General features: G+C 57.7%; 2 protein-coding genes across 7 annotated transcripts; one reads left to right on the top strand and one right to left on the bottom strand.

Moving 5' to 3' along the window:
• The first annotated feature begins 4,949 nt into the window (after window positions 1-4,949).
• Window positions 4,950-13,926, top strand: PTOV1 (PTOV1 extended AT-hook containing adaptor protein). Of its 3 annotated transcripts, none has more exons than XM_038528170.1 (14): window positions 4,950-5,278; window positions 7,823-7,960; window positions 8,100-8,182; window positions 8,258-8,315; window positions 8,415-8,522; window positions 9,923-10,054; window positions 10,197-10,280; window positions 10,867-10,953; window positions 11,054-11,127; window positions 11,206-11,263; window positions 11,598-11,702; window positions 13,170-13,367; window positions 13,465-13,534; window positions 13,693-13,926. In XM_038528170.1, exons 1-13 carry the CDS (start codon window positions 5,108-5,110, stop codon window positions 13,474-13,476), a joined length of 1,308 nt encoding a protein of 435 aa, XP_038384098.1. In that variant the 5' UTR covers window positions 4,950-5,107; the 3' UTR covers window positions 13,477-13,534; window positions 13,693-13,926. The 3 variants fall into 3 exon arrangements, with proteins under 3 accessions (XP_038384098.1, XP_038384097.1, XP_038384099.1); XM_038528169.1 differs by having other exon boundaries at window positions 4,951-5,278; window positions 13,789-13,926; XM_038528171.1 differs by lacking the exon at window positions 9,923-10,054 and having other exon boundaries at window positions 4,960-5,278; window positions 10,125-10,280; window positions 13,789-13,926.
• PNKP (polynucleotide kinase 3'-phosphatase) lies at window positions 9,660-20,764 on the bottom strand. 4 transcript variants are annotated; one of them, XR_005354516.1, is made up of 19 exons: window positions 20,620-20,764; window positions 20,178-20,341; window positions 19,507-19,553; window positions 18,835-19,134; window positions 18,084-18,163; window positions 17,947-18,004; window positions 17,745-17,852; window positions 17,364-17,435; window positions 16,295-16,343; window positions 16,146-16,216; window positions 15,969-16,061; window positions 15,798-15,894; window positions 15,650-15,711; window positions 15,377-15,486; window positions 15,210-15,297; window positions 15,065-15,126; window positions 14,404-14,768; window positions 14,107-14,269; window positions 9,660-13,340 (listed from the first exon to the last, which is right to left on the bottom strand). XR_005354516.1 is itself a non-coding variant. In XM_038528166.1 (17 exons), exons 2-17 carry the CDS (start codon window positions 20,326-20,328, stop codon window positions 14,855-14,857), a joined length of 1,566 nt encoding a protein of 521 aa, XP_038384094.1. In that variant the 5' UTR covers window positions 20,329-20,341; window positions 20,620-20,764; the 3' UTR covers window positions 14,816-14,854. The 4 variants fall into 4 exon arrangements, 3 of the variants coding, with proteins under 3 accessions (XP_038384094.1, XP_038384095.1, XP_038384096.1); XM_038528166.1 differs by lacking the exons at window positions 9,660-13,340; window positions 14,107-14,269; window positions 14,404-14,768 and adding an exon at window positions 14,816-14,972; XM_038528167.1 differs by lacking the exons at window positions 9,660-13,340; window positions 14,107-14,269; window positions 14,404-14,768 and adding an exon at window positions 14,816-14,972 and having other exon boundaries at window positions 20,605-20,763.
• Window positions 20,765-21,073: the final 309 nt, after the last annotated feature.

Raw genomic sequence — 21,073 nt, 5'->3', positions numbered from 1 at the left:
GTCCCACTGGCCAGAATTAATCACATGGCCCCACTGGACCATGATGGGGCCAGGAAGTGCAATCCTTTTCATTACTGGGCGAGCAAGAGTTAGAAATACATGGCAAATAGCACTAATGAGCATCCAAACACTTTATTTTGTTTAAGATTTTATTTATTTATTCATGAGAGAGGAGAGGGAGAGGCAGAGACACAGGCAGAGGGAGAAGCGGGCTCCATGCAGGGAGCCCAATGCAGGACTCGATCCCGGGACCCCAGGATCACGCCCTGGGCCGAAGGCAGACGCTCAACCGCGGAGCCACCCAGGCATCCCATCTAAATACTTTAAATGTTTTGTTTTAACCCAGAACATGTAAACAGACATTCATCTCTTTATGTAAGACTGAGACCTTTTAAGTATAAGTCTCCCATTTATCATACCATAGCATAATCTTATATAAACTACATCCACAAAGCACAAGTCATTTATCATTTGCAGTGTTTTGTCCTTTTTTTTTTTTTAGATTTATTTATTGGAGTACCCAGGTGGCTCATTCAGTTAGGCGTCCGACTCGATTTTTGCTCAGGTCATGGTCTCATGGGTCATGGGATGGAGCCCTGTGTTGGGTTCCAAGCTCAGCAGGGAGTCTGCTCAAGATTCTCTCTTTCCCTCTCCCTCTGCCCCTCCAACTTGCCAGCAGGATTTATTGACTTGAGAGAGAGGGAACACAAGTGGGGGTAGGGGCAGAGGGCAAGGGAGAGAGAGGATCTCAAGCCGACTCCCTGCTGAGCTCAGAGCCCAATACTAGGGCTCCACCCCATAACCCATGAGATCATGACCTGAGGTAAATTAAAGAGTCAGATGCTCAACCAACTGGGCTCCTGGGTGGCTCAGTTGGTTGAGTGTCTGCCTTCGGCTCGGGGACCGATGCTGGGGTCCAGGATCAAGTTCCATATTGGGCTCCTTGTGGGAGGCCTGCTTCTCCCTCTGCCTATGTCTCTGCCCTCCCCCCTCTCATGAATGAATAAATAAACTTAAAAAAAAAGTGTCTGCCTTGGGCTCTGGTCATGATCTCGGAGTCCCCCCTGCTCGGCAGGGAATCTGCTTCTCTTTCTGCCCTTCCCCTGCTCGTGATCTCTTTCTCTCTCTCTCTCTCTCTCAAATAAATAAATAAAACCTTAAAAAAAAAGATGCTCAACCAAGTGACCCACCCAGGCACCCCAGTTTTGTCTTTTTTTTTTTTTAAAGCAATTCACTTTTATTTCTTCAATGCAGGCATCCTGGTTTCCAAATAAACAACTCTCCTGCATTAATATTTCATTGGTTTGATAGGATTAAGTTATTAACTTAAGAGGCAAGTGGCATAAACAGGTTTGGTAGCAGACAGCTACTTTTCAGGAAGTACAGCATCATAGATGGGAGCCTAATTGCTCAGTCGTATCAGCCTACTAGCCTGGACAGCAGGTTTCATAGATGAAATGGGCAGTTGTCTTTCAAACTGGCTCCCCGGGTAAGCCAGTTGGTTTCAGAGAGCTGTACTGTAGTATTACTTAGAATTTCGGCCCACATTTTTGTTTCACATTCTGGGATGTTTCCATTTTGCTCCTGCTGGAGTGTATCCTGGCACAACTTTCTGTTTAGATATCCTGGGAATTCATACTCACACGTGTGTCCTGATGGGAGCTGAAGGATGATGAAAGAGATCATTCTGGATAGAGCAGCAAAAGTCCACCATGCGGGGCATTAGAAGAAGTTTGTATTGAACTCAAAGGGGATTGGGAAGCCACTGGAGTGTTTAGGAGGATGTTATCCAGGGAAGAGATTGTGGAGTCTTGGACCAATGGGAATGGTGAGAAATGAGGATTTGGGGGGATTAAGGAGGCTTCGCTCTCTGTGGTTCTGTCTCCTTGCTGCTGCCAGTGGTCAGTTGTCCTGACATGGATGATGGTCAGGGGTCTGGAGGTTAACTGTTGATATCTAACATGTGGTCTGGGTCCAGAGAGCACTGACTCCATTTGGTCACAACTCAGGTTTGGGTTCCAGTCAGCCCTGGGAAACCCTGGGCTGCTCAGCTTTAGTGGGTGGGGCAAAAAAGGACGGGGAAATACATCCTGGCCCCAGGCTTCTCCTATATCATGGGCCACCCCTCTGACTCGTTTGCTGGTTGCTCCTCAGGACTCTGACCTCTAAAGGGACAGAGTGTCCTGGTCTCTATCTATACACATGCTTTTTGTGACCTCGCTGTCTCATTGATTCAAACACATAAGACTCCTAAAGCTGTATCTCCAGACTCCCCTATCCACAGTGCTTAGTCAAGGTCTAAGTTAACACATCACAAATGGAAGCAGCGATTTCCACCTGCTCCCATAGCCAGTTTCCTTTCACTAAGTGGCACCCCTGTATGGGCAAAAACCTTGGAATCATGCTTCATATCTCCTTCTCTCACTTTATGCAAGTCCTTTGAGCTCCAGCTTGAAATAAATTGTGGAAACGACCACCTCCACGGTGGCCCCCCTGCCTGCCATCCATCCCATCTGTGCCTCTTAACTGGATTATTGGCACAGTCTTCACTCTGGCCGTCTGCTTCCATTCATCCCCTACCATCTTATTTTCAACACAGCTGCTGGAGGAATCCTTCAAAAAAATTTAACTATTTTTTTTAAAGATTTTATTTATTCATGAGAGACACACAGAGAGAGGCAGAGACAGAGGCAGAAGCAGGCTCTATGCAGGGGGCCCAATGTGGGACCCAATCCTGGAACTGAGGGACACGCCCTGAGCCAAAGGCAGACGTTCAACCACTGAGCCACCCAGGCGTCCCAAGACTTAACAATTTCTCAAGTTATTTTTCAGTAGGTAACATTTGCATATGGTAAAAATTCCAAATTGTCTAAGAGAGTAAACTGAGTCTCCCTTCCACCCTGCTGGTCCCATTCCCTCGGTCTGCTGCCTTCTCTCCTCAGAGGCGACTCACCTGTTTTCTGTAGACTTGTAGAGATATCCTGTGGATGTTTCTATGCATTCTATGAAAGACCTGTTTAAAAATAAGCGAGTCAAAAAATAAAAAATAGGGATCCCTGGGTGGCGCAGTGGTTTGGCGCCTGCCTTTGGTCCAGGGCGCGATCCTGGAGATCCGGGATCGAATCCCACGTCGGGCTCCCGGTGCATGGAGCCTGCTTCTCCCTCTGCCTGTGTCTCTGCCTCTCTCTCTCTCACTGTGTGCCTATCATAAAAAAAAAAAAAAAAAAAAAAAAATAAGTCTATGTCACTCCCTTGTTGAAAACCTTCCCAGCAAAGTGAGATCCAAATTCAAATTTCAGGGTACCTGGGTGGCTCAGTTGCTTAAACATCTGCCTTCCACTCAGGATATGATCTCAGGGTTGTGGATGGAGCCTGACATCGGGCTCCCTGCTCAGCGGAGAATCTGCTTCTCCCTCTCCCTCTGCCCCTCCCCCCTACTCGAGTGCTCTCTCCCTCACACTCTCTCAAATAAATAAAATCTTAAAAAAACATTTCAAATCCCATCCCAAGGCTACAGGATCCTGCTTGTGGACCCCAGCACCTCCCCATTCCCATAGCTCTCCTCCACCCTCAATGCAATCCAGCTGCGCTGCTATCCTTACTCTCCTTCCAATCTCAGGATTGTACCCCTTGCTGTTCTCTCATCTTAGGACTCTTCCAGCCCAAGTAGAATCGGAGGCCGCCTAAAGGATACTTCCCTGACTCCTCATGGTCACCATGCCATTGTCCCGTGCATTTGCTCTTCTTTTTCAAATTTTTAAATATTTTATTTAAATGCAATTTGCCAATGTATAACACCCAGTGCTCATCCCATCAAGTGCCCTCCTTAGTATTCCTCACCCAGTCACCTCTTCCCCTCCCCCGCTTCTGCAACTCTGTTTCCCAGGGTTGCATCTGCGCTTTTTATAACATTTATCACAAACTGTGATTATTTGTCCTGTCCAGTGGACCTTGGGCTCTATGAGAGACCTGGTCTGTTTCGGTCATCACATTACACTTGCTGCCCACGCAAACTATAAATAGTAGTACTGATAATGATTTTTAACAGTTTTTATTTTAATCACCCCGTGTTCATCACAATGACTTTTTTCTTTTTTAAGAAAAGTTGACGTCTAAGTCGTTACCATGCTGAGTACTGATCCGACTACTTTAACTCATTGAATCCTCATAACCACTTTACAGCTACCTATTGTCCAAAGTTCAAGGACAGGCAAATTTAAGCAAAGAATGTTACACAACTCCTAGTAAGTGAATACGCAGTCGTGCAAGAGTCGAGCGAAGGAGTGAATCAATGAACAGCCCCGAGAAGCAGAGCGGCTAGAAGCCCCAAGAGGTACCTAGGGCGGTGGGCGGAGCCCAGGGCGCGGGGGCCAATGGGCACGCAGCAGTGACTGGCGGCCGCCCCTGGGACTCCTGGCACCGCCCAGGGCGCGCGGGGGCCGCTGGGATTTGTGGTCTCCGGCCCAGCTAGCCACGTCACTGCCTTCAAATATTAAGTCCTACCCTGATACAGGGTACAGTCCGTATCCCCAAACTTTTAGGTAGGTTCCTTTGCCCCCAGGCTCACTAATCCTTACTCCTCCTCTTCCCGAGGTCTCTTGGTGTAGTCTCCCGGTTCCGCGGGTCCGGGACTCGGGATAGGGTCTCTTGGAAACCTATCCCCCAGCCCGTAGCCAACTTGGTATCGTCTTCTACGTTCACCAACCCCCACCTCTACACCGTCCGGGTGGCCTCTCCCGCCACACCCCCCCTGAAGCGTGGCTCTCACGTCTTCTCAGTTCCTCCCCTGTAGCCCGAGCCGCCCAGAGCCTCTTCCAATGGCCGTGTTCCCCGCCCCACACACCCTCTCCGTTTCCCGAGGCCCCCCAGCTCTATTTTGGTACGGCCCGGCCACGCCCCCTCGCGGACGCTCTTGGTACGCGCCTCGCTCCCCCGCTCGCCGCAGTGGTTTGGCCGCGGCGACCCCTCTCCTGTGGCGCGTCCCCCGCGCTTGGTACAGTCCAGCCCGTCTCCCCCGAAGCCGCGCGCCCGCGCCCCTCAGTCGGTGGAGCCCGCAGCCCCCCGTGCGGCCCGTGGCAACCCCCAGCCCGCTCGGTCCGCTCCCGCTATGGTCCGTCCGCGCCGCGCTCCGCACCGCTCCGGCGCTGGGGGCCCCCTCGGGGGTCGCGGCCGCCCCCCGCGGCCCCTCACGGTGCGCGCCGCCCGCTCGCGCTCCTGGCCCGCCAGCCCCCGCGGCCCGCAGCCGCCGCGGATCCGGGCCCGCTCGGCCCCTCCCATGGTGAGCCCCCCGCCTTTTTTCCAGAGCCTTCCACGGCCCCGCCCCCGCCGGCCCCTCCCCCGGGCTTGGGTCTTTGTCCGCGGCCCCCTCCTCTCTCGGGTCTCCGGGTGGCCCTAGGGGTGGTCCCGCCTGGGGCCGGGTTCCCCCGTAGAACCCCCCGGGTGGTACGCGCCGGGCTCTCCTCTTTGTTGCGCGTTTGGGCTGGGGTGGCGGGGGTGGGGTACGGGGGCGGGGATGGCTCAAATTACTGCTGACTCCGCGTCCCGATTTAAACGCGGGGTGGGGGGCGGGCGGCGTTCACGCTTGTTTTTCCAATTGGAAAGTTGGTCTCTCTTCGGGCAGGAAACCTGGAAATGGGGGAGGGGGCCTCGGCGAGAGGGGCCCGCGCGTCCTGCGCTCGCGTGCCCAAGGTGTTGCACCCGGGGTGTTCTCCGGGCCCGCGCGCGTCTGCACGGCGCCCGTGGCGTGTGCGCCCGGGATTTGCACGCCCGCCCAGATGTGGGATGCCCTTACGGAGTGCAGCAAGCCCAAACATAAACATCTAGCTTCGCAGGTTTATTATTAACTACACGCGCCTCCCCAGACCCCAAATACACACGTACTTCTCAAGAATCTTAAGGTGTACCTGGAATAGTAAAACTGCACATCCTGACGTTTCACGCTTGCCCGGGTGTGCCTTTCGCCCTAGGCTGGCTCTCAGTTCGCCTCTTTCATGAACTGACCCCGACGTTGTGCAAGGCATGGAGCTGTGGCAGCCCCGCGCGAGTCTTAAAGCCGGCTTCGTGGGATCTTAAACCTGAGATACCAAGGCTCTGAACCTTCCCCGAAACTTAAACATACCCCTTCGCCCAACTGCCTCATCCTCTTAGTTCAGCAGCAATCACACCTAGTTGCTCAAGAGCGTTTTCTGGGTCCTTCAACGGGCATCCTAGGGTTTTGGTTCTCTTCCCAAGTTCGAAATAGGCTTCCTAGTAAACAACAATTCACATGTCGGAGGCACAGCCAAATTTTGCACACACTTGCCCAGATGGGAGATTTCCTCTAGGATTGCACGGAAGCCTAGTCCTTAAGGTGGTCCTCCACTTGGGTGTGTGGGCCACATTGTTACTGCAGGTGGACCCAGGCTTCTAGGTAACTGTTCCTGGTCTTTACATTCTAGACCTAAACATTTTTCAAAGCCTGCATGAGCAGTTTGCCCTCCAGACAAAGCGGACTTTAGGCACGTGCTCCTGCAGCTTACGCTGCCTGGGTCCTTAAATGCATTCACCTGGATTTCCAAAGGCTGTGTGCTCTAAGTCCTGATGCTCAGATGCTCTGCGCCCCACTTGTGGCACCTTCAAAGCGAGGGCCCCAACGCCCCTGTTCTGCATCTCAGATGTGGTCTAGCACTGAACGCTCGCCAACCTGTTCTTACACCAAGATGCTCTCTGGTTTTCTCCCTAATCTGATACTTTTGCCCAAATTCCAGAATCAGCCGCCCAGTTGAAGGACATGCAGGTTTGGGTTTTTGTTTTTGTTTTGCTTGCCTCTTAAGTCCCGGTAAGATACAACTTTTCTTGTCTGTTGTCCTGGGACAAAAGACATTTGTGTGCTTTGTAGGAAATGCAGAGTACCTGTTAGTAGTCAGATGAAAAGTAACAACCGTTACGATTTCTCTTGCTGCTCCGAGGCATTTACAAGTAGGTTTGCAGGGGTTTCTTGCTGCCGGCCTATTCCAAAGCCTTCCCTTGTTTGCCTTGAGATGTTTTTGGTTTAGAAAAAAGATACCTGGGAGAGTGCCCTGTGAAGAGTAGAATGTGTAGCTTTCCTTGGCTTTATTGCTGGAACGTTCTCCCTGTGTTCCTCAGATGCTCTCAAGATGTTGTGTTTGAGACCCCTCCAGGTGTTGTTACACTCTCTGTTCTGAAGGTCTCCTGGCCTCCCTGGATGGTTCTGTTCTGTGCTTCGCTTTACCTCCTCCATCCCCCTGGGGTCAAACTAGAGGGCAGGAGGGTCTGTGACTGCCTGGAAGGGCTGGCAGGAACTAGAGGGGAGAGTCCAGACTTCTGGAGGGCCATGGGGAGCTTTGGAAGAATTTTGAGCAAGGGTGGGTTGGGGCAAACCAGTGTGTCCAGGCTGGCCTGTGCATTGGAGTGGGGGTGCTTCAAGGAGGCCCTGGACCTAGAGACCTGGTTTGTGAGTTGAGTCAGGACAGAGGGACCAAGAGTTGATTGGGCTGGGGGTGTGAGTGAGTGGACGGCATCTTCTGAAGCAGGTGGGATGACATTGTAAGCAGAGAACACAGCTGGAGCAAAGTCTGGAAGGGGAAACAGATCAGTGTTGAGGTGACAAGTGGGATGGTGGGGGCCCTGGTTCTGGAGTTGTGGCAGGAAGAGGATGTGGAGGTCAGTCGCTTGGGGTCCTGACCCCTGGCACAGGGTTTGGATGTGACCCTGGGAGTTTCCGAGGGGGGATTTGGGTGTGAATCCAAATCCACAGACGTGGGGGGACAGCCTGTCCTTGTGGGTCCCTCAGCCTCAGTTTCTCTGCTCTCCTCTGCTGCAGCAAGGTGCTCGGGTCTTCGGCGCCTTGGGTCCCATCGGGCCCTCCTCTCCTGGGCTCGCCCTCGGGGGCCTGGCCGTAGGTGAGCACCGGCTCAGCAACAAGCTGCTGGCCTGGAGTGGCGTCCTCGAGTGGCAGGAGGTGAGCTGTGCCAGGTCCCCTTGTGAGTCCCCGAGGGGGCTGGGGGATGGCCTCAAGGGTCCCGGTTGCCCCTGTGGGTGGGGCACGCTGAGGCATCTAGGTTGTGTCCAGTGACCCCTCCCCCTCCCCCCCATGACAGAAGCGCAGACCCTACTCCGACTCTACTGCAAAGCTGAAGCGAGCCCTCCCCTGCCAGGCCTACGTGAATCAGGGCGAGAACCTGTGAGTAGTGATGGGCAGGCAGGGGGGTGGATGGCAGGGGGGCCTCCCTTGACCCTCTGCCCCCACTCCCCGCAGGGAGACGGACCAGTGGCCCCAGAAGCTGATCATGCAGCTCATCCCGCAGCAGCTGCTGGTAAAACCCTCCTCCAGCCTCTCCCCCCAAGCCCCCCAGCCCGCTCCCCAGAGACCCCGCAGCCCCAGAGTAACCCAGAGGTTCCTGTGTTGCCACCAGACCACCCTGGGCCCCCTGTTCCGCAACTCCCAGCTGGCGCAATTCCACTTCACCAACAGAGACTGCGACTCTCTCAAGGGGCTCTGCCGCGTGATGGGCAACGGCTTCGTGAGTAGAGTGGGTCCCGGGGTGGGTGGTGGTGAGGACAAGGACTCCTGAGTGCCTTGGTGACAGAGGACAGCAGGAGGCAGGGCTCTGCAGGGACCACCCCAGGCAGGGTCCCAGGACATCCCTCCTGAGGGGTCCAGGGGTGTCCTCTTGGTGGCGTCTCAGTCTCTGTCTGTAAATGAGGGTGTCAGAGCAGAGCACCTGCCTCGGGCTCCTGTAGCTTGGCTGGGCGGGGAGCGGACAGGGAAGTGAGGGAGTGGAGGTCCAGGGCTGGCTCTCCCAGGACCCTGTGGGGGCCCAGCACTGTCAGGGACCTGCTAATGGAAGGTGGCTGGGGGAGGAGGTGAGTCGGGATGGGGGTGTCCTCTGTGCTGGGGCTGTTTCGTCTGGCAAATGGGGCTTCATGGTGGGACTCCCTCCTTAGGCTACGAGAAGTCAGCCTGTGGAAAGTGAGGCAGACACCCTGTAGACATGAGCTGGTGAGGCTGTGGTGCAGGGCACGTAGGGACTGAATCCCAGGGTGGTCTCTGTACCCACCCACCCCACCCCTCCCTGGTCTGGGCCTCCTCTCATGGAGGCCCTGGTATCGGCCAGTGACCCCCTCTCCCGGGGTCTGGTTGTGGAAGGAGATAGATGCTAGTAGGTTATCTGCCCAGGACACCCTAGGACTCAGTTCCGGGGTCCCCTCCAGTCTCTGGTCCCAGCACCTTCCCCATCCCTATCTCCAGGTGCTGGGTGGGCCATGATCCCCCATGTCCATGCAGATCCTGTTTCCTCAGGGTCTGTCCAGACCAGGGGTCGATTGGTGCAGGGTCTCTTGCCTGACTGGTCACCCCTTAACTCAGCACCATTCTGCGGGGGACCTGCTATCTGCCTGGCTAATGGGGCCTTCAGGCCATAAGAATGACAGGTCAGCGCACTTCTTGTGCCACCTGGCATGTTCTGCTCCTGGGGAGACCAGCTGTGTGGGGGTCCAGGAAGGTCGGGGCAAGTTCCCTGAGCAACAAGAGATGTCAGGCAGGCAGCGTGGGGTATTCTCCAAAGCGTACGCCCCTTTGTTCTGACAGCCCCGAGGGAGGAGTCTGGTCTGTCAGACTCCTAGCTCTTCCCATGTCCCACTGAGGAGGCACTAGCATCTCAAATAACAAATATTTATGTGGTGTTGTCTCTGGAGGCTCCTGTGAAACCATTTTACAGACGGGAAAACTGAGGTCCGGGAATAGGGGATTTGTGTCTGAGCTCCCAGCTAGGAGGAAGCAGAGCTGGGTCTGTGCCCAGGGCCTCCCTGGAGGACGTTCTGGCCTGGTTAGCAGGCGGGTCCTGCTCTAAGAGACGGGGCTGGCATTGAGAGGGGGACAGGGGTGGGAGATGCATCCCTCTCAGGCTCCTTGCACCTGTAGGGTGGGGCCCGGGCCCCTGACCACAGATTGCCCAGGAGGGGAGACATGGAGATGCCCAGTCACCTCCTCTTGCAACATGTTTTGGTCTCCGGCTTCTCTTTGGTGTGGACTTTGAGGACAGAGCAGCCTCAGGTTAGCTTGGAGTGGTGGGCGGCAGTGCCCCAGGGTGCCTCACTGCCTTCCTGCTCCCCGCCCCTCCCAGGCGGGGTGTATGCTCTTTCCCCACATCTCCCCCTGCGAGGTGCGCGTACTCATGCTCCTGTACTCGTCCAAGAAAAAGATCTTCATGGGCCTCATCCCTTATGACCAGAGCGGCTTCGTCAATGCCATCCGGCAGGTTATCACCACGCGCAAACAGGTTGGTGCTGGTGGAGCCCAGGCCAGCCCTCGGGTCCCAGGCAGTGGACAGGTCAATGAGGCCTTGAAGAGCAAGGGGGGCGGTGGGGATGACCGTGGTCGCTGACAGGAGGGACACCCATGTGGGAGCAGAGCAGGGACGTGGATAGACAGGCACGAAGGCTTGTGGGGAACGCTGTGTGGCTGGCTGGAAGGCTCTGGAGGGGGGCCGTGTTGTGGCTCACCCCTTGTAAGTTACTTATGAATTTATGAATATTGTCCTCCTTCCCAGCAGTGTGTCTCTGTTGGGTGCAGTGAACTATGGGGCTGTTCAGTCTTAGAGGCAGACCCTTTGGGCTTGGTACCCCAGGTTGAGCATCTGAGACTTGTTTTCAGGGCCTTTGGGAGCCATGGGAGGTCTCGAGCAGGTGAAGGACAGGGCCAGCATGGGAGGCGGGGGAGTCCTCTGGGACTGTGGACAGACAGACTGGAGGCTGAAGATCTGGAGAGGAAGCTGGGGGTGAGGGTCCTGGGGTCAGCTCTGAGGTTTCCCAGAAGCCTCCCCTGGAGCGCTCCTGGGCACTGGTCCCCTGCTTTTGCTCCCACAGGCAGTGGGCCCTGGTGGTGTCGCGGGCCCGGTGCAGATCGTCAACAACAAGTTCCTAGCGTGGAGTGGAGTCATGGAGTGGCAAGAGGTGAGTCCTGGGGGGTACCTGGGTGCCCATAAGACCAGTGCATCCTTGCTGACTGGGGCACCTCCCACTGCTGATGTCACTTTCTTCCTCTCCCCAAAAGCCCAGGCCTGAGCCCAACAGTCGGTCCAAGAGGTGGCTGCCATCACATGTCTACGTGAACCAAGGGGAGATCCTGTGAGTGTCGGGCTGGGGGCCAAGGCAGGGTCTTGTCGAGGCCCGGCTTCCTGACCCTGGTCCCCTCATGCCCCGCAGGAGGACTGAGCAGTGGCCAAGGAAGCTGTACATGCAGCTCATCCCACAGCAGCTGCTGGTGAGAGTGAAGGGAGGCCCTGGGCCTGCCCCACCTGTGAGATAGCTGGTGTAGGCCTTGGGGCCACAGTGCTTTCCCTAAAGAAAAGCTAGAGAATCTTCTAGAGAGCATGTGCAAGGGCCCAGTGGCTGGTCATCCAACAAGTGCAGGCAGGCAGGGGTGGAGACCGGCTTGATGAGGGGGTCACACTCGGGAACCGTCCAAGGTGGTCCGTCGGGGTGAGGCCTATGGAGGCAGTGGCAGCTGCCATGTGGGGACCGTGCAGAGGCAGGACAGTGTGGCTGTGGCTCACTCAGGGTTCCTTTGTCATGGAGCCATACCGCCTTCCCTGCAGACCACCCTGGTACCACTGTTTCGGAACTCGCGCCTGGTCCAGTTCCACTTCACCAAGGACCTGGAGACGCTGAAGAGCCTGTGCCGGATCATGGACAATGGCTTTGTGAGTGGGGCAAGGGGCTGACGAGGAGGGCCCGGCTGGGGCGCACAGGGCCGGTTCCCTTTTGGGTTTAAGAACTGGGAGATGAGAGCCTGTGACCGTTCCTCCAGACCAGCTTGGGGGAGTGTGCAGGGGTGGCCCCCCAGTGACAGCAGGTTGGCCTTGTGTTTGGACACGTGCTGCCTCTCAGGCCACATGACTCCCTGAGGCTCTGTGCTGTCCTGACCCCATTTTACAGATGGGGAAACTGAGGCCCAGAGGTAGTGTCTGAGGCTGAGATGTGCACCCCGCCTGGTGCAGGCCTCCAGGATTGACTCAGTGTCAAGGAGCTGGTACTACGGAGCGAGGATCCGGTGCCCCCAGGGCCTTCCTCCTGCTCTCCCTGGGGACAAGGAGCCACTGTCCATGCCCAATTTCTAGAGGAAAACCCAAGGCTCCTGGAGGCACCTTGCCAGGCAGGGAGGGCCACCTGTTTCCAGCCCCAGCCCTCAGAGCACTGGCCTCAGTTTCTCCATCTTTGAGGCGAGGCGTGTTGTGCTCTGGTGCTCATGAAGCACCACTGTCCGGGCACTCTGTGGGCGTTGCTGCACCGGGCCAGCGTCTGTCCTGCAGCCCTGCGACAGTGCGCTGAGGGGAAGCCCACGTGTTTCTTTTGCATTAAAAAAAAAAAAATTGAGCAGCAGAGTTCCTCAGGGGAGCCTGCAGAGGCCCTGCTCCCTGTGTGCTGCGGCCGCTCAGGTAGGTGTGCGGGGCGGGCGCGCTTTGGAAGGGCTTCCCTCCGGGCACCTGCCACCATGGTCCCCCAAGGTAACGCAGAGGGAGGGCTTGGCCCTTCTGGTTCCAGGGGCTTGCTGTGAGTCCTCCAGCTCTGAGCCTCAGTTTGCCCACCTGTAGGGGGGTGGTGACCTGGGCTGTGGAGAGTCTTTTGGGGGGAGGTTGTCCAGTAAAACAGCCCTGGCCCTTGGGCCTCTTCCTTCGAGCAGGCATCACTGCTGCTACTTCAGCCATGTCTCAGGGCGGGGGAGACACGACAGCAGGGTCCCTGCCACTGGGGGGCTCACGGTCGGCACTTCAGCTGCTCCAGGGCTGCACGTGGGGGATCTTAGTGCTGGGCTTCCTGGGGCCTGATCGGCCTGTGCATCTCGCGTGGCCTCTGTGGGTCACAGCCACCAGGTGCTGTGGAGCAGCTCTGCGCGCCCGCCTGTCCGCTAGTGGGGAGCTTGGCTGTGGTGCTGCCAGCTCCTCAGTCCTTCCGTGCAGAGCCCATTGGTCCCTGGGCTGTTGTTGGTTTCTGTCCCCTTGTCCCCGAGCAGGAGTGACACTAGGGGTATGAGGACGGCTTTCAGGATGCATTGGTGTGCCGTGTGCTTCAGGTCTCAGGAGCACTGGCCTGTGCTTGAGCCCCTGAGGCTGTTGGGGGGTGGGGGGTGGAGTGGTCCGACCATGACCCGCCTGCTCTGCGCCCACCAGGCCGGCTGCGTGCACTTTTCCTACAAGGCATCGTGCGAGGTGCGCGTGCTCATGCTCCTGTACTCGTCAGAGAAGAAGATCTTCATCGGCCTCATCCCCCATGACCAGAGCAACTTCGTCAACGGCATCCGGCGTGTCATCGCCAACCAGCAGCAGGTCCTGCAGCGGAACCTGGAGCAGGAGCAGCAGCAGCGCGGGGTGAGGTGGCGAGCTCTCCCCCCAATCCCCTGCCCAGCTACCCCTCCTCACCCCCACCCCTACCACTGATGCCCCTCCCCACTTTCCTCCCCCACAGATGGGGGGGTAGTGGCCACCCCCAGGCTGGGCCCCTCCAGGAGTCACAGACGAGGCCCCCGCCAAAACTGGTGAGTAGCACCCGGCTCGAGCGCAGGAAGGACCCTCAGTGGTGTCCGGGTTTGGGATATGATCATGTGACCCTGGCGTGGAGTTCCAAGCAGAGAGGCGTATCTGTGCCTTGTGGTCCCCAGGGTCTCCTGGGCAAGTATAGCCCTCTCTCCCCCAGGAGGTGATGAAGCTGTGGTTTCCAGGCTGGGATTGGAGGGCCCATGGGGTGCTGGGAGGCCCTGTCCAGGCCCTCCCACTCTCCTCCTGCCCCCAGGTCAGATGCTTCTGAGCAGGGGCCCCTGGGGATGGCTACTGCCCAGCGAGATGGAGGACAGCGTCCGGAGAGGTCTCCGCGGACGGTCCCCACCCCTGTACGTTTCCCCAATAAAGTCTTTTAAAAGCCCGTTGGCCACTAGGCTCCGTGTCCAGATGCCTTGGCAGGGGAGATGCCAGTGGAGCCGAGCGCCATGGGTTCCCAGAAGGCTGATGGCCTAAGGCCCCCTGCCCTAGGCTAGAGTCCCTCAGCTTGATGGGACCCAGGAGTATGAATTTCCATCAGATTTCTGGGGGAGGCCACCTTTCGTGAGGTCACCTGAGCTAGAAGGAAGGACACTCTTCACAGAGCTGCTTGTGCCTTCAGGGGCAGGTGTGTCCCCAGCTGACTGGCCCACGCAGCGGATGGTGGCCCCATCTTCCTGGGCCTCCCTGGAGCTGGCTGGCTGTATTCCTGGGCCCAGGGCCTGCTCTCCTCCATCCTTTGGGATTCAACAGGCCTCACTTGGCTGGCAGCAAACACAGGCCATCCAGGACTTGCTGGGGGTTTGGGGCCTGGCAGGGCTCTCAGCAGCGCCCCCTACTGCTCAGGTCCGGGCTGCCATTCCTCACTCACCAGATTCGGGATCCAGCTCTTGTCCTCAGGGTCACATCATGGGTGCTCCTTGGCTGGCTCTGCAGCTGGGCAGCCCGCGGGTGAGGAAAAGCCCCCGCCCCCACCCCGCACCCCTTTGGGCCCTGCCCCTCTGGATTCCCCACCCTCTGTTTAGGGTGCCCACAGCCACAGTTCTGAGGAAGCCTAAACTACCCTCCCTGGGAAAGGCCTGTGGTCCGAGTGCGCAGCTCAGCGCAGATCCCTGGGGGTCCGTGCCCCGAGGCCTGGGAGGCCGGCAGGTCTGTGCTCCCCCGTCCCCGGGGACTCGCCCGGGTGCCTGTCCTCACTGGGTAGACTACCCTTCTTTCAGCATGATGCTGTCCAAGCTTAAAAAAAAAAAAAAAACAATTTATTGGGGGCAGGGGCAGGGGCAGGGGCGGGGGCGGGGGCGGGGGGGGTGGGGATGCGCAGCTCAGCCCTCTGAGAACTGGCAGTAGAGCCGTTCAAGCCGAGGCTCCAGGTTCAGCCGGAACGGGATTTCCAGGATTGCCGAAAATCCTTCTGCCAGGGTCGGGGCCTCGAACTGCTTTCTGGCAGCAGGGGTGATGGGGGAAGGTGAGACCCAGCTGGGGTCCGGTCCACCCCCCACCTCCTCACCTCCCCACTAGGCTTCTGTGTTTACCTGTAGCCATACATGACCACATCGGACACGGGGGCGTGAGAGGAGCCCGTCATCTCTCGGAACTGCAGGGGGTGGGGGTTGGGGTTAGGTCTGGGAATTGGGGGCCTGGAGGCGGTCGGGACGGCAGGGGCAGGGGCCAGCTTACCCGGTTATTGTGGCGTGCATGCTCCAGGGTGGTGCTGAAGAGGAAGCAGCGGCAGGGCACACCTGCGTCTCGGGCACACTTAATGTACCTGTTGGGGCCAGGAAGGGGCCAGGCTGGTAAGGGGTGCTGAGCCCACCCTATAGAGGCTGCCCATGGGAGCCCAGTACCTGGCCCGGGTCGGAGGGTCTGGGTTTGTGTTGTCAATCACAACCCGTTTCCTCTGCTTTAGAGCATTCTCACACGTGGTCACGCAGCGCTGCCATGAGCCCAGGGTGTCCTGGGGGATACAAGGTGACAGACCCTGAGTGGGAGAGGGCAGGAGAAACAAGGGAAGCAGACACCTAGGGAGAACCTAGGTGGGGTAGGGAATGGGCACAGAAGATGGAAGGATCAGGGACTCTGCGCTCAGCCTGGGCACATTGGGGGGGGGCCTGTCTCACCCTGTTCACGTGCACGTATCCTGCTGACACAAGATGCTCTTGGAGGAAGGTGGACTTGCCAGCTGTGAGGCAGGGGCAAGGTCAGTGGGGGCCCAAGGACCCAGAGCTGGACTGGGGCTTCTGAGGTCAAGGGGTCAAGGTGTCTCACCCCCAGGAAATCCCACGGCGACAACCACTTCAGGGTCGTGGCTCAAGAGGGAGCTGGACTCCGGGAGGCAAAGCGGCCCCGAGGGGGAGACGGTTCTCTGGGAGGGGTGGTAGTGATGAGCAAGACCCTCTCCTCCTCTCCCGACTCCCACTCCCACCCCGAAGGCCTCACCGGGTCAAAGGTGGGGAGCACGAAGTTGGCAACGGGCCACTTGAGAAAGAACTCCTCTGGTGTGGCGAAGGGCAGGCCAAGGTTGAGAGCAAACTGGCGGGGAGGGGACGACAGGGGACACAGACATCAGATAAGGTGGGGACACAGCTCCAGGCCAGCAGGGGAAAGGAGCCTCACCAGACGGTCTGCACAAGAGAAGTCTTTCTTCTTTCGGCCAGGGGCCCAGTTGGCTGGTCGTCCAGCTGCATCTGGGACAGAAGACAGCTCCATGTCCACCAGCGGCCCAGCCGAGGGGATCCACACACTCCCCATCCCTGGGTCCTTACCTCCCACGAACATGCTGTCCCCGATGGAGACAGGCACACCTTCGTTGCCCTAGGGAGGGACAGGTGACAACAGGCAGTAAGGAACCCACCCACTCCCATGCCTGCTCCCCTAGAATACTAATGGGGGTTGCGAGGATGCTGAGCTGGGCCTGACGTCTGGCCTCTCCTGCCCCAGTTCAGCATCATATCCTGGTGGCACGTCTGGCCTCTCCTGCCCCAGTTCAGCATCATATCCTGGTGGCGCTGCCACTGCTGGGCCACTTCCTACCCCCCTTCACTGTTCCATCCCCATTGCGTCTGTTCCCTACACAGCCACCAGGGGGGTGTCAGTTCCCACTTCTGTAGATTCCTCTCCTCCCAGCCCTCCTGGGCCCCATCCCTTTGCCCCCTGGCTGGGTAAAAGGGAAGACCTTACCTTACCCACAAGGCCTCACGATCTGACACCTGCCCGATCTCTGACCCTACGCCCCACCCTTACCCCATCATCCATTCAGGTCCTGCTACCCAGGCCTCTTCACTGTCCCTGAACACACTAGTCATAGCCCTGCCTCGGGACCTTTACATGTGCTTTACACATGCTGTTACTCCCACCTGGAAGCTCTTCCTAGGTTCCCCTGCGAGGCTCCCTCCCTCACTAGCTTCATAATTACAAGGGCACCTTGGAGAGGCCTACCTAACCCCTGTAGGTAAACCCTGCCTCACCTCACTTCACTCCCACCATTTCACACCCAGTCTGTGCACCTCTAGTCTGCACCCTCGCTGGTATGTGAGCCCCAGCAGGTCTGTCTCATACGCTAACAAATTCAGCTCAAGAAGCTGTTGAGCTTCAGAACAAAGGCACACACAAGAGAATACATGGACAACTGATGTGTCCCTGGACCATCCTGATCTTCAGAGTTGAAGAGTGCTGTCCGCCTGTACCTAGACTGGGACTGGTGGAAAAGGAGGCAAGGACCAGGGAATGAGATGAGAAGAGGAGAGAGGAGGTGGCCAAACAGCAGAGACCTGTGGCAGGGGGAGGCTGGGCTGAGTGAGGGAAGAAGGGAGCTACTGGGAGGCCACCACTCACCTGTTCCCGCAGATGGTCCCACATGCCGATCACTGGCTTCCGGTACAAGCCGGCGTGTGTGGCCACCAGCACCTGTGGGTGAAGGTCAGACACCCTCCTGGGCTCCTTCCCCAAATCCTTCGAGGGTGCATGGGTGCCAGGGATGCTACCCCTTCACCAACCCAGAGGACTCCAGATGCCCAAGAACCCATTTATGATGGGTTTCTACCAGCATAACCCTGCCGGGGGGCCTCCACTGCCTTCTGGTACGTATGCCTTCTCCCTGGGTCTCTGTTCCCTCCTCTCTGTCACGGTCTGACACCGTGACACTAACTCTGTCCCTGCCTCTGTCTGGGTCCCTGTCCCCCAACCTCTATGACTCAAGCTCCCTTGCAGCCATACCTGAAAGGGGAGGCCCAGTTTCTCCACCACAGCCTCCACTTTAGCCTTGAACTCCTCTGCCGGCAGCTTCCCGCGCCCAATGGCCATCTGGTTGGTGAAGATCACCAGCTGGGGGGGGGAAGCATGGATGTCACCTGGTGCCCTTCTCAGTGGGGCCCCAGCCTCCCTGTGGCCTGGTCTCCATGCACAAAAGCACACATACCTTGTAGCCTTCGGCATCCAGCTCCCGGAGCTTACGTGGAATCTCCAGGTATAAGATCCTAGGGTGGGTGGGAAAGCAGGTAGGTGACCTGGGGCCCACGGGGGCCTCACTCACCCCCTTGGTCTGCCTCTTATCACCTCCAGTCGGTGGGGCCGGTGGGAAAGACTTTCCCAGAGCGTGTGGTGATGAGGGTCCCGTCCAAATCAAAGCCAGCCACCTGATGTCAGCAAGAAAAGAGGAACAGCGACCCTGTTATGCCTCTGATCTCGACTCACAGGCTACATCACGTCACCTCTGCAACGTAGAGACATTACCACTTGCCCGTCACTAAATGGGAAACTGAGTCACAGCCTACACATCTTACGTTTAGGGGAAGGCACAGGAAGAATGTGTCCCTACCACCTGAGTGCAGAGCCCGAGATCTTCACTGTACCATCTCCTATTTCTCCTATGCCCCTGGGTATGCCAGCCTTTAAAATGGGGTTCACGTCATACTCACCCACCTCCCCTGGCCTTCACTTCAGGCTAATAACAGTGAAAATGAATACAGGAGTGAAGTTGGGTGCAAACCACATGTAGAGGACTGAGCCATGCGCTTTTCTGGGTTTATTACTTTACAGGGGACTGGGGGGCGGGGGGGATGGGGGGGAACTGTGAGGTCAGGTCTCTGGGTCCCTGTGAAAATGATGGTGTTCACTACTGTGCTTTCTGGGGCTCAAGCAGGAGCTGACATACATCGATGCCCCCAGGGCTTACAACACCCTCTGAACTTGTCATCAGATCCACTTCTCAAAAAAGTGGCAGCTAAGAGAGGTTGAATGGCCCAGGGGCACACAGCACACATCATTCAGCCCCAACTCCGTGTGGCTCCCTCAGCTTGGCTCTCACCTTGCTCCGAGGCTTCACCCCCGGTGCTGTAAATACTAGCAGCTTCTCGAAATTCTCCCAGCCCGGGGATGACTTCCGCATGCGTTTTTTCTGTGGCTCAACAGCCTCTGCCTCATGGGGAGCCACGGGAGGGGTGCCGGGTGGAGTGTCTTGCTGGGATACAGGCGTGCGGGCCTCTTCCCAGCGCAGGGTTAGCGGGTGGAGGCCGTTGACCAAGTACAGCGTGTCCCCCACCCTCAGAGAACCTTCTGATCCCGGACTCAGCTCCTGGGTCCCAGCAGTTGAGGGGTTAATTCCCAGCTGCAGAGAGAGACAGAGAGAGACAGAGAGAGAAAAGGAGGAGGAGGAGGAGGAGGAGCCGGGATTGGCTCCGGCCCCCAACCGGAACCTCCACGAATTAGAGGAAGGACAGCCTTCCCCCACCTGCCAATCAGACCCTTAAGCCCCGCCTCCTCACTGCGTACCACCAATCAGGGACGTGGAAGAGTTACTGTGGTCCAGCCTTAACCCAATTCAAACGTGGATGGATACGCGTTGAAAATGGCAATACCCCGAACCTTCTCTGCTGGCCACGTCCCCTTCCCTCAAACCGGGTTTTTCCAATGAGCCTGTTCCCTGCTGGGCTGCCATTCCTCCCCCAGGCCTCGCTGCGCCTTGCTGAGCAACTGGTACCTGTTTCACTGCCACGGTCCTGGTCCTGGGGTTTGCGACCAGCTCCACTGAGGGTTGAGAGGGTGGAGTGAGAATGTGCATCCTTGTGCGACGGCCTTCCTCACTACTGGGGAGCTTGGCCAGCTTCAGGCCACAGGATGGGGACATTCAGGCCATTCGGGACGGGAAAGCACTTTATTTCTAAATGGGGTCGGCTCTCTCTTTACATGCAGTAGTCAGAGAGAGGCCTCAGAATAGCCTGTGACGCCGGTCCTCGCCCAGCGGCAGGAGGCATTCTTCTGTACAGAACTGATTTCTCCTTGATGAGGCGTGTGACTGGGTGCAGGTCCTGGGCTACGCTCGTTACCACCTCGCCCTGCTTAGCAACCGCTACTTCTCACCGTAGCATCGGCTCTCTCCTTGGCAAGGGTCATGACCTGACTTAAGCCTTCCTGTGAGCATCGTCCTCTGACAACTGTCTCCCCACTAAGGGGTCTGGCTAGTTCCAGACCAGGCACAGCAGTTCTCTTCTTATGCTCCCCCGAGGGCACCTAACTGCAGGACGAGCTACACCACGCAATCTCGCCTGGCGGCCAAGCAGCTCCCTTACTGCACCGGCTGCCCACCATTCCCGCAGAGCACGTTCACGCTCCAGAGCGAGCCACAATCCCTACAGCTACGGCCCCGCCCACCTTGGTTTCTGGAGCACTTCCGGTCGGTAACCTGGGTCAAGGGTCCCCGGCCCAGGACAAGGGCTTGCCCGTCCGAGGGCAGGAAGATGGGGGGGGCTCCCCCGGGGGGGCTCTCCAGCCACAGGCGGCCCTGGGTCTCCACCTCGGCCATCCCAGGAGCCAGCCTAAGGGGAAGTAAACAGGTTTGAGTGGCAGAACGCCCTCAAACTGCTACAGCAAGTCCCGCCTCCCCCCGCCCCTCCACCAGGACTCTCCCTTCTTCCGCTTAGGGCTCCGGAAATCCCACCCCCTCGCCGGCCTCTGGCTCGCGCCGTTTCCCGGGCGACGACGCCCCGCTCAGTCCCGCGGAGAGTCCCGACCGGGACATTCCAGGGCAAAAGCCAAGAACCTCGCGCCCGCCCCCAGCTCGGCCCCGCAATCACCGTACCGGACCGGGACTCACTTCCCACTTGCGACCAGGGAACTCCTGCCCGAGGCGCTCTGCCCACAACTCGCCGGCGGCTTTCTCTGTTCCTCGGCGGACGGAAATGACTCGCCTACGGAAGGGGGCAGGGCGCAGGGCTTTGGCTCCGCCCACGACGGAAGCCCCGCCCCTTCTCAGACCACCTGCTCCTTCGGGCCCTCGGCGGCTCTGACCTTCCTCTCTCCTCCAGCAGTGGGAGGCTCCGACCAGTAGGGGGTGTGGGTCCTCTTTCACAGATTTTCCTCTTTCCACCTGGAACTCTTTTAACATTTCATTCCCTTAGTTACAGCGGGACACACTTCTTTTTCATTTGAAGATCATCAGTCCAAGAAATGTCCACCCCTGACAGCAGCCCTGACCTTCAATACTGCAATTTTCTCATCTTTAAAGTGAGAATAATCGTTTCCCCTTCATGGGGTTACTAGGAAGAGTT

This window comes from Canis lupus, chromosome 1, assembly GCF_011100685.1.
Source record: "Canis lupus familiaris isolate Mischka breed German Shepherd chromosome 1, alternate assembly UU_Cfam_GSD_1.0, whole genome shotgun sequence".
Classification (NCBI taxonomy): domain Eukaryota; kingdom Metazoa; phylum Chordata; class Mammalia; order Carnivora; family Canidae; genus Canis; species Canis lupus.
The sequence above is the reverse complement of the archived record's forward strand: the minus strand, read 5'-3'. Positions and strand labels throughout refer to the sequence as shown.

Coding starts and splice junctions, on each gene's coding strand:
- PTOV1 (XM_038528170.1), top strand. CDS start 5,108: ATGGTCCGTCCGCGCCGCGCTCCGCACCGCTCCGGCGCTGGGGGCCCC. Junction 8,316..8,414: donor TCATCCCGCAGCAGCTGCTG/GTAAAACCCTCC, acceptor TGTTGCCACCAG/ACCACCCTGGGCCCCCTGTT. Junction 11,703..13,169: donor GGATCATGGACAATGGCTTT/GTGAGTGGGGCA, acceptor TGCGCCCACCAG/GCCGGCTGCGTGCACTTTTC.
- PNKP (XM_038528166.1), bottom strand. CDS start 20,328: ATGGCCGAGGTGGAGACCCAGGGCCGCCTGTGGCTGGAGAGCCCCCCC. Junction 19,554..20,177: donor GAAGTGCTCCAGAAACCAAG/GTGGGCGGGGCC, acceptor CTCAACCCTCAG/TGGAGCTGGTCGCAAACCCC. Junction 15,127..15,209: donor ATGCACGCCACAATAACCGG/GTAAGCTGGCCC, acceptor CACCCCCTGCAG/TTCCGAGAGATGACGGGCTC.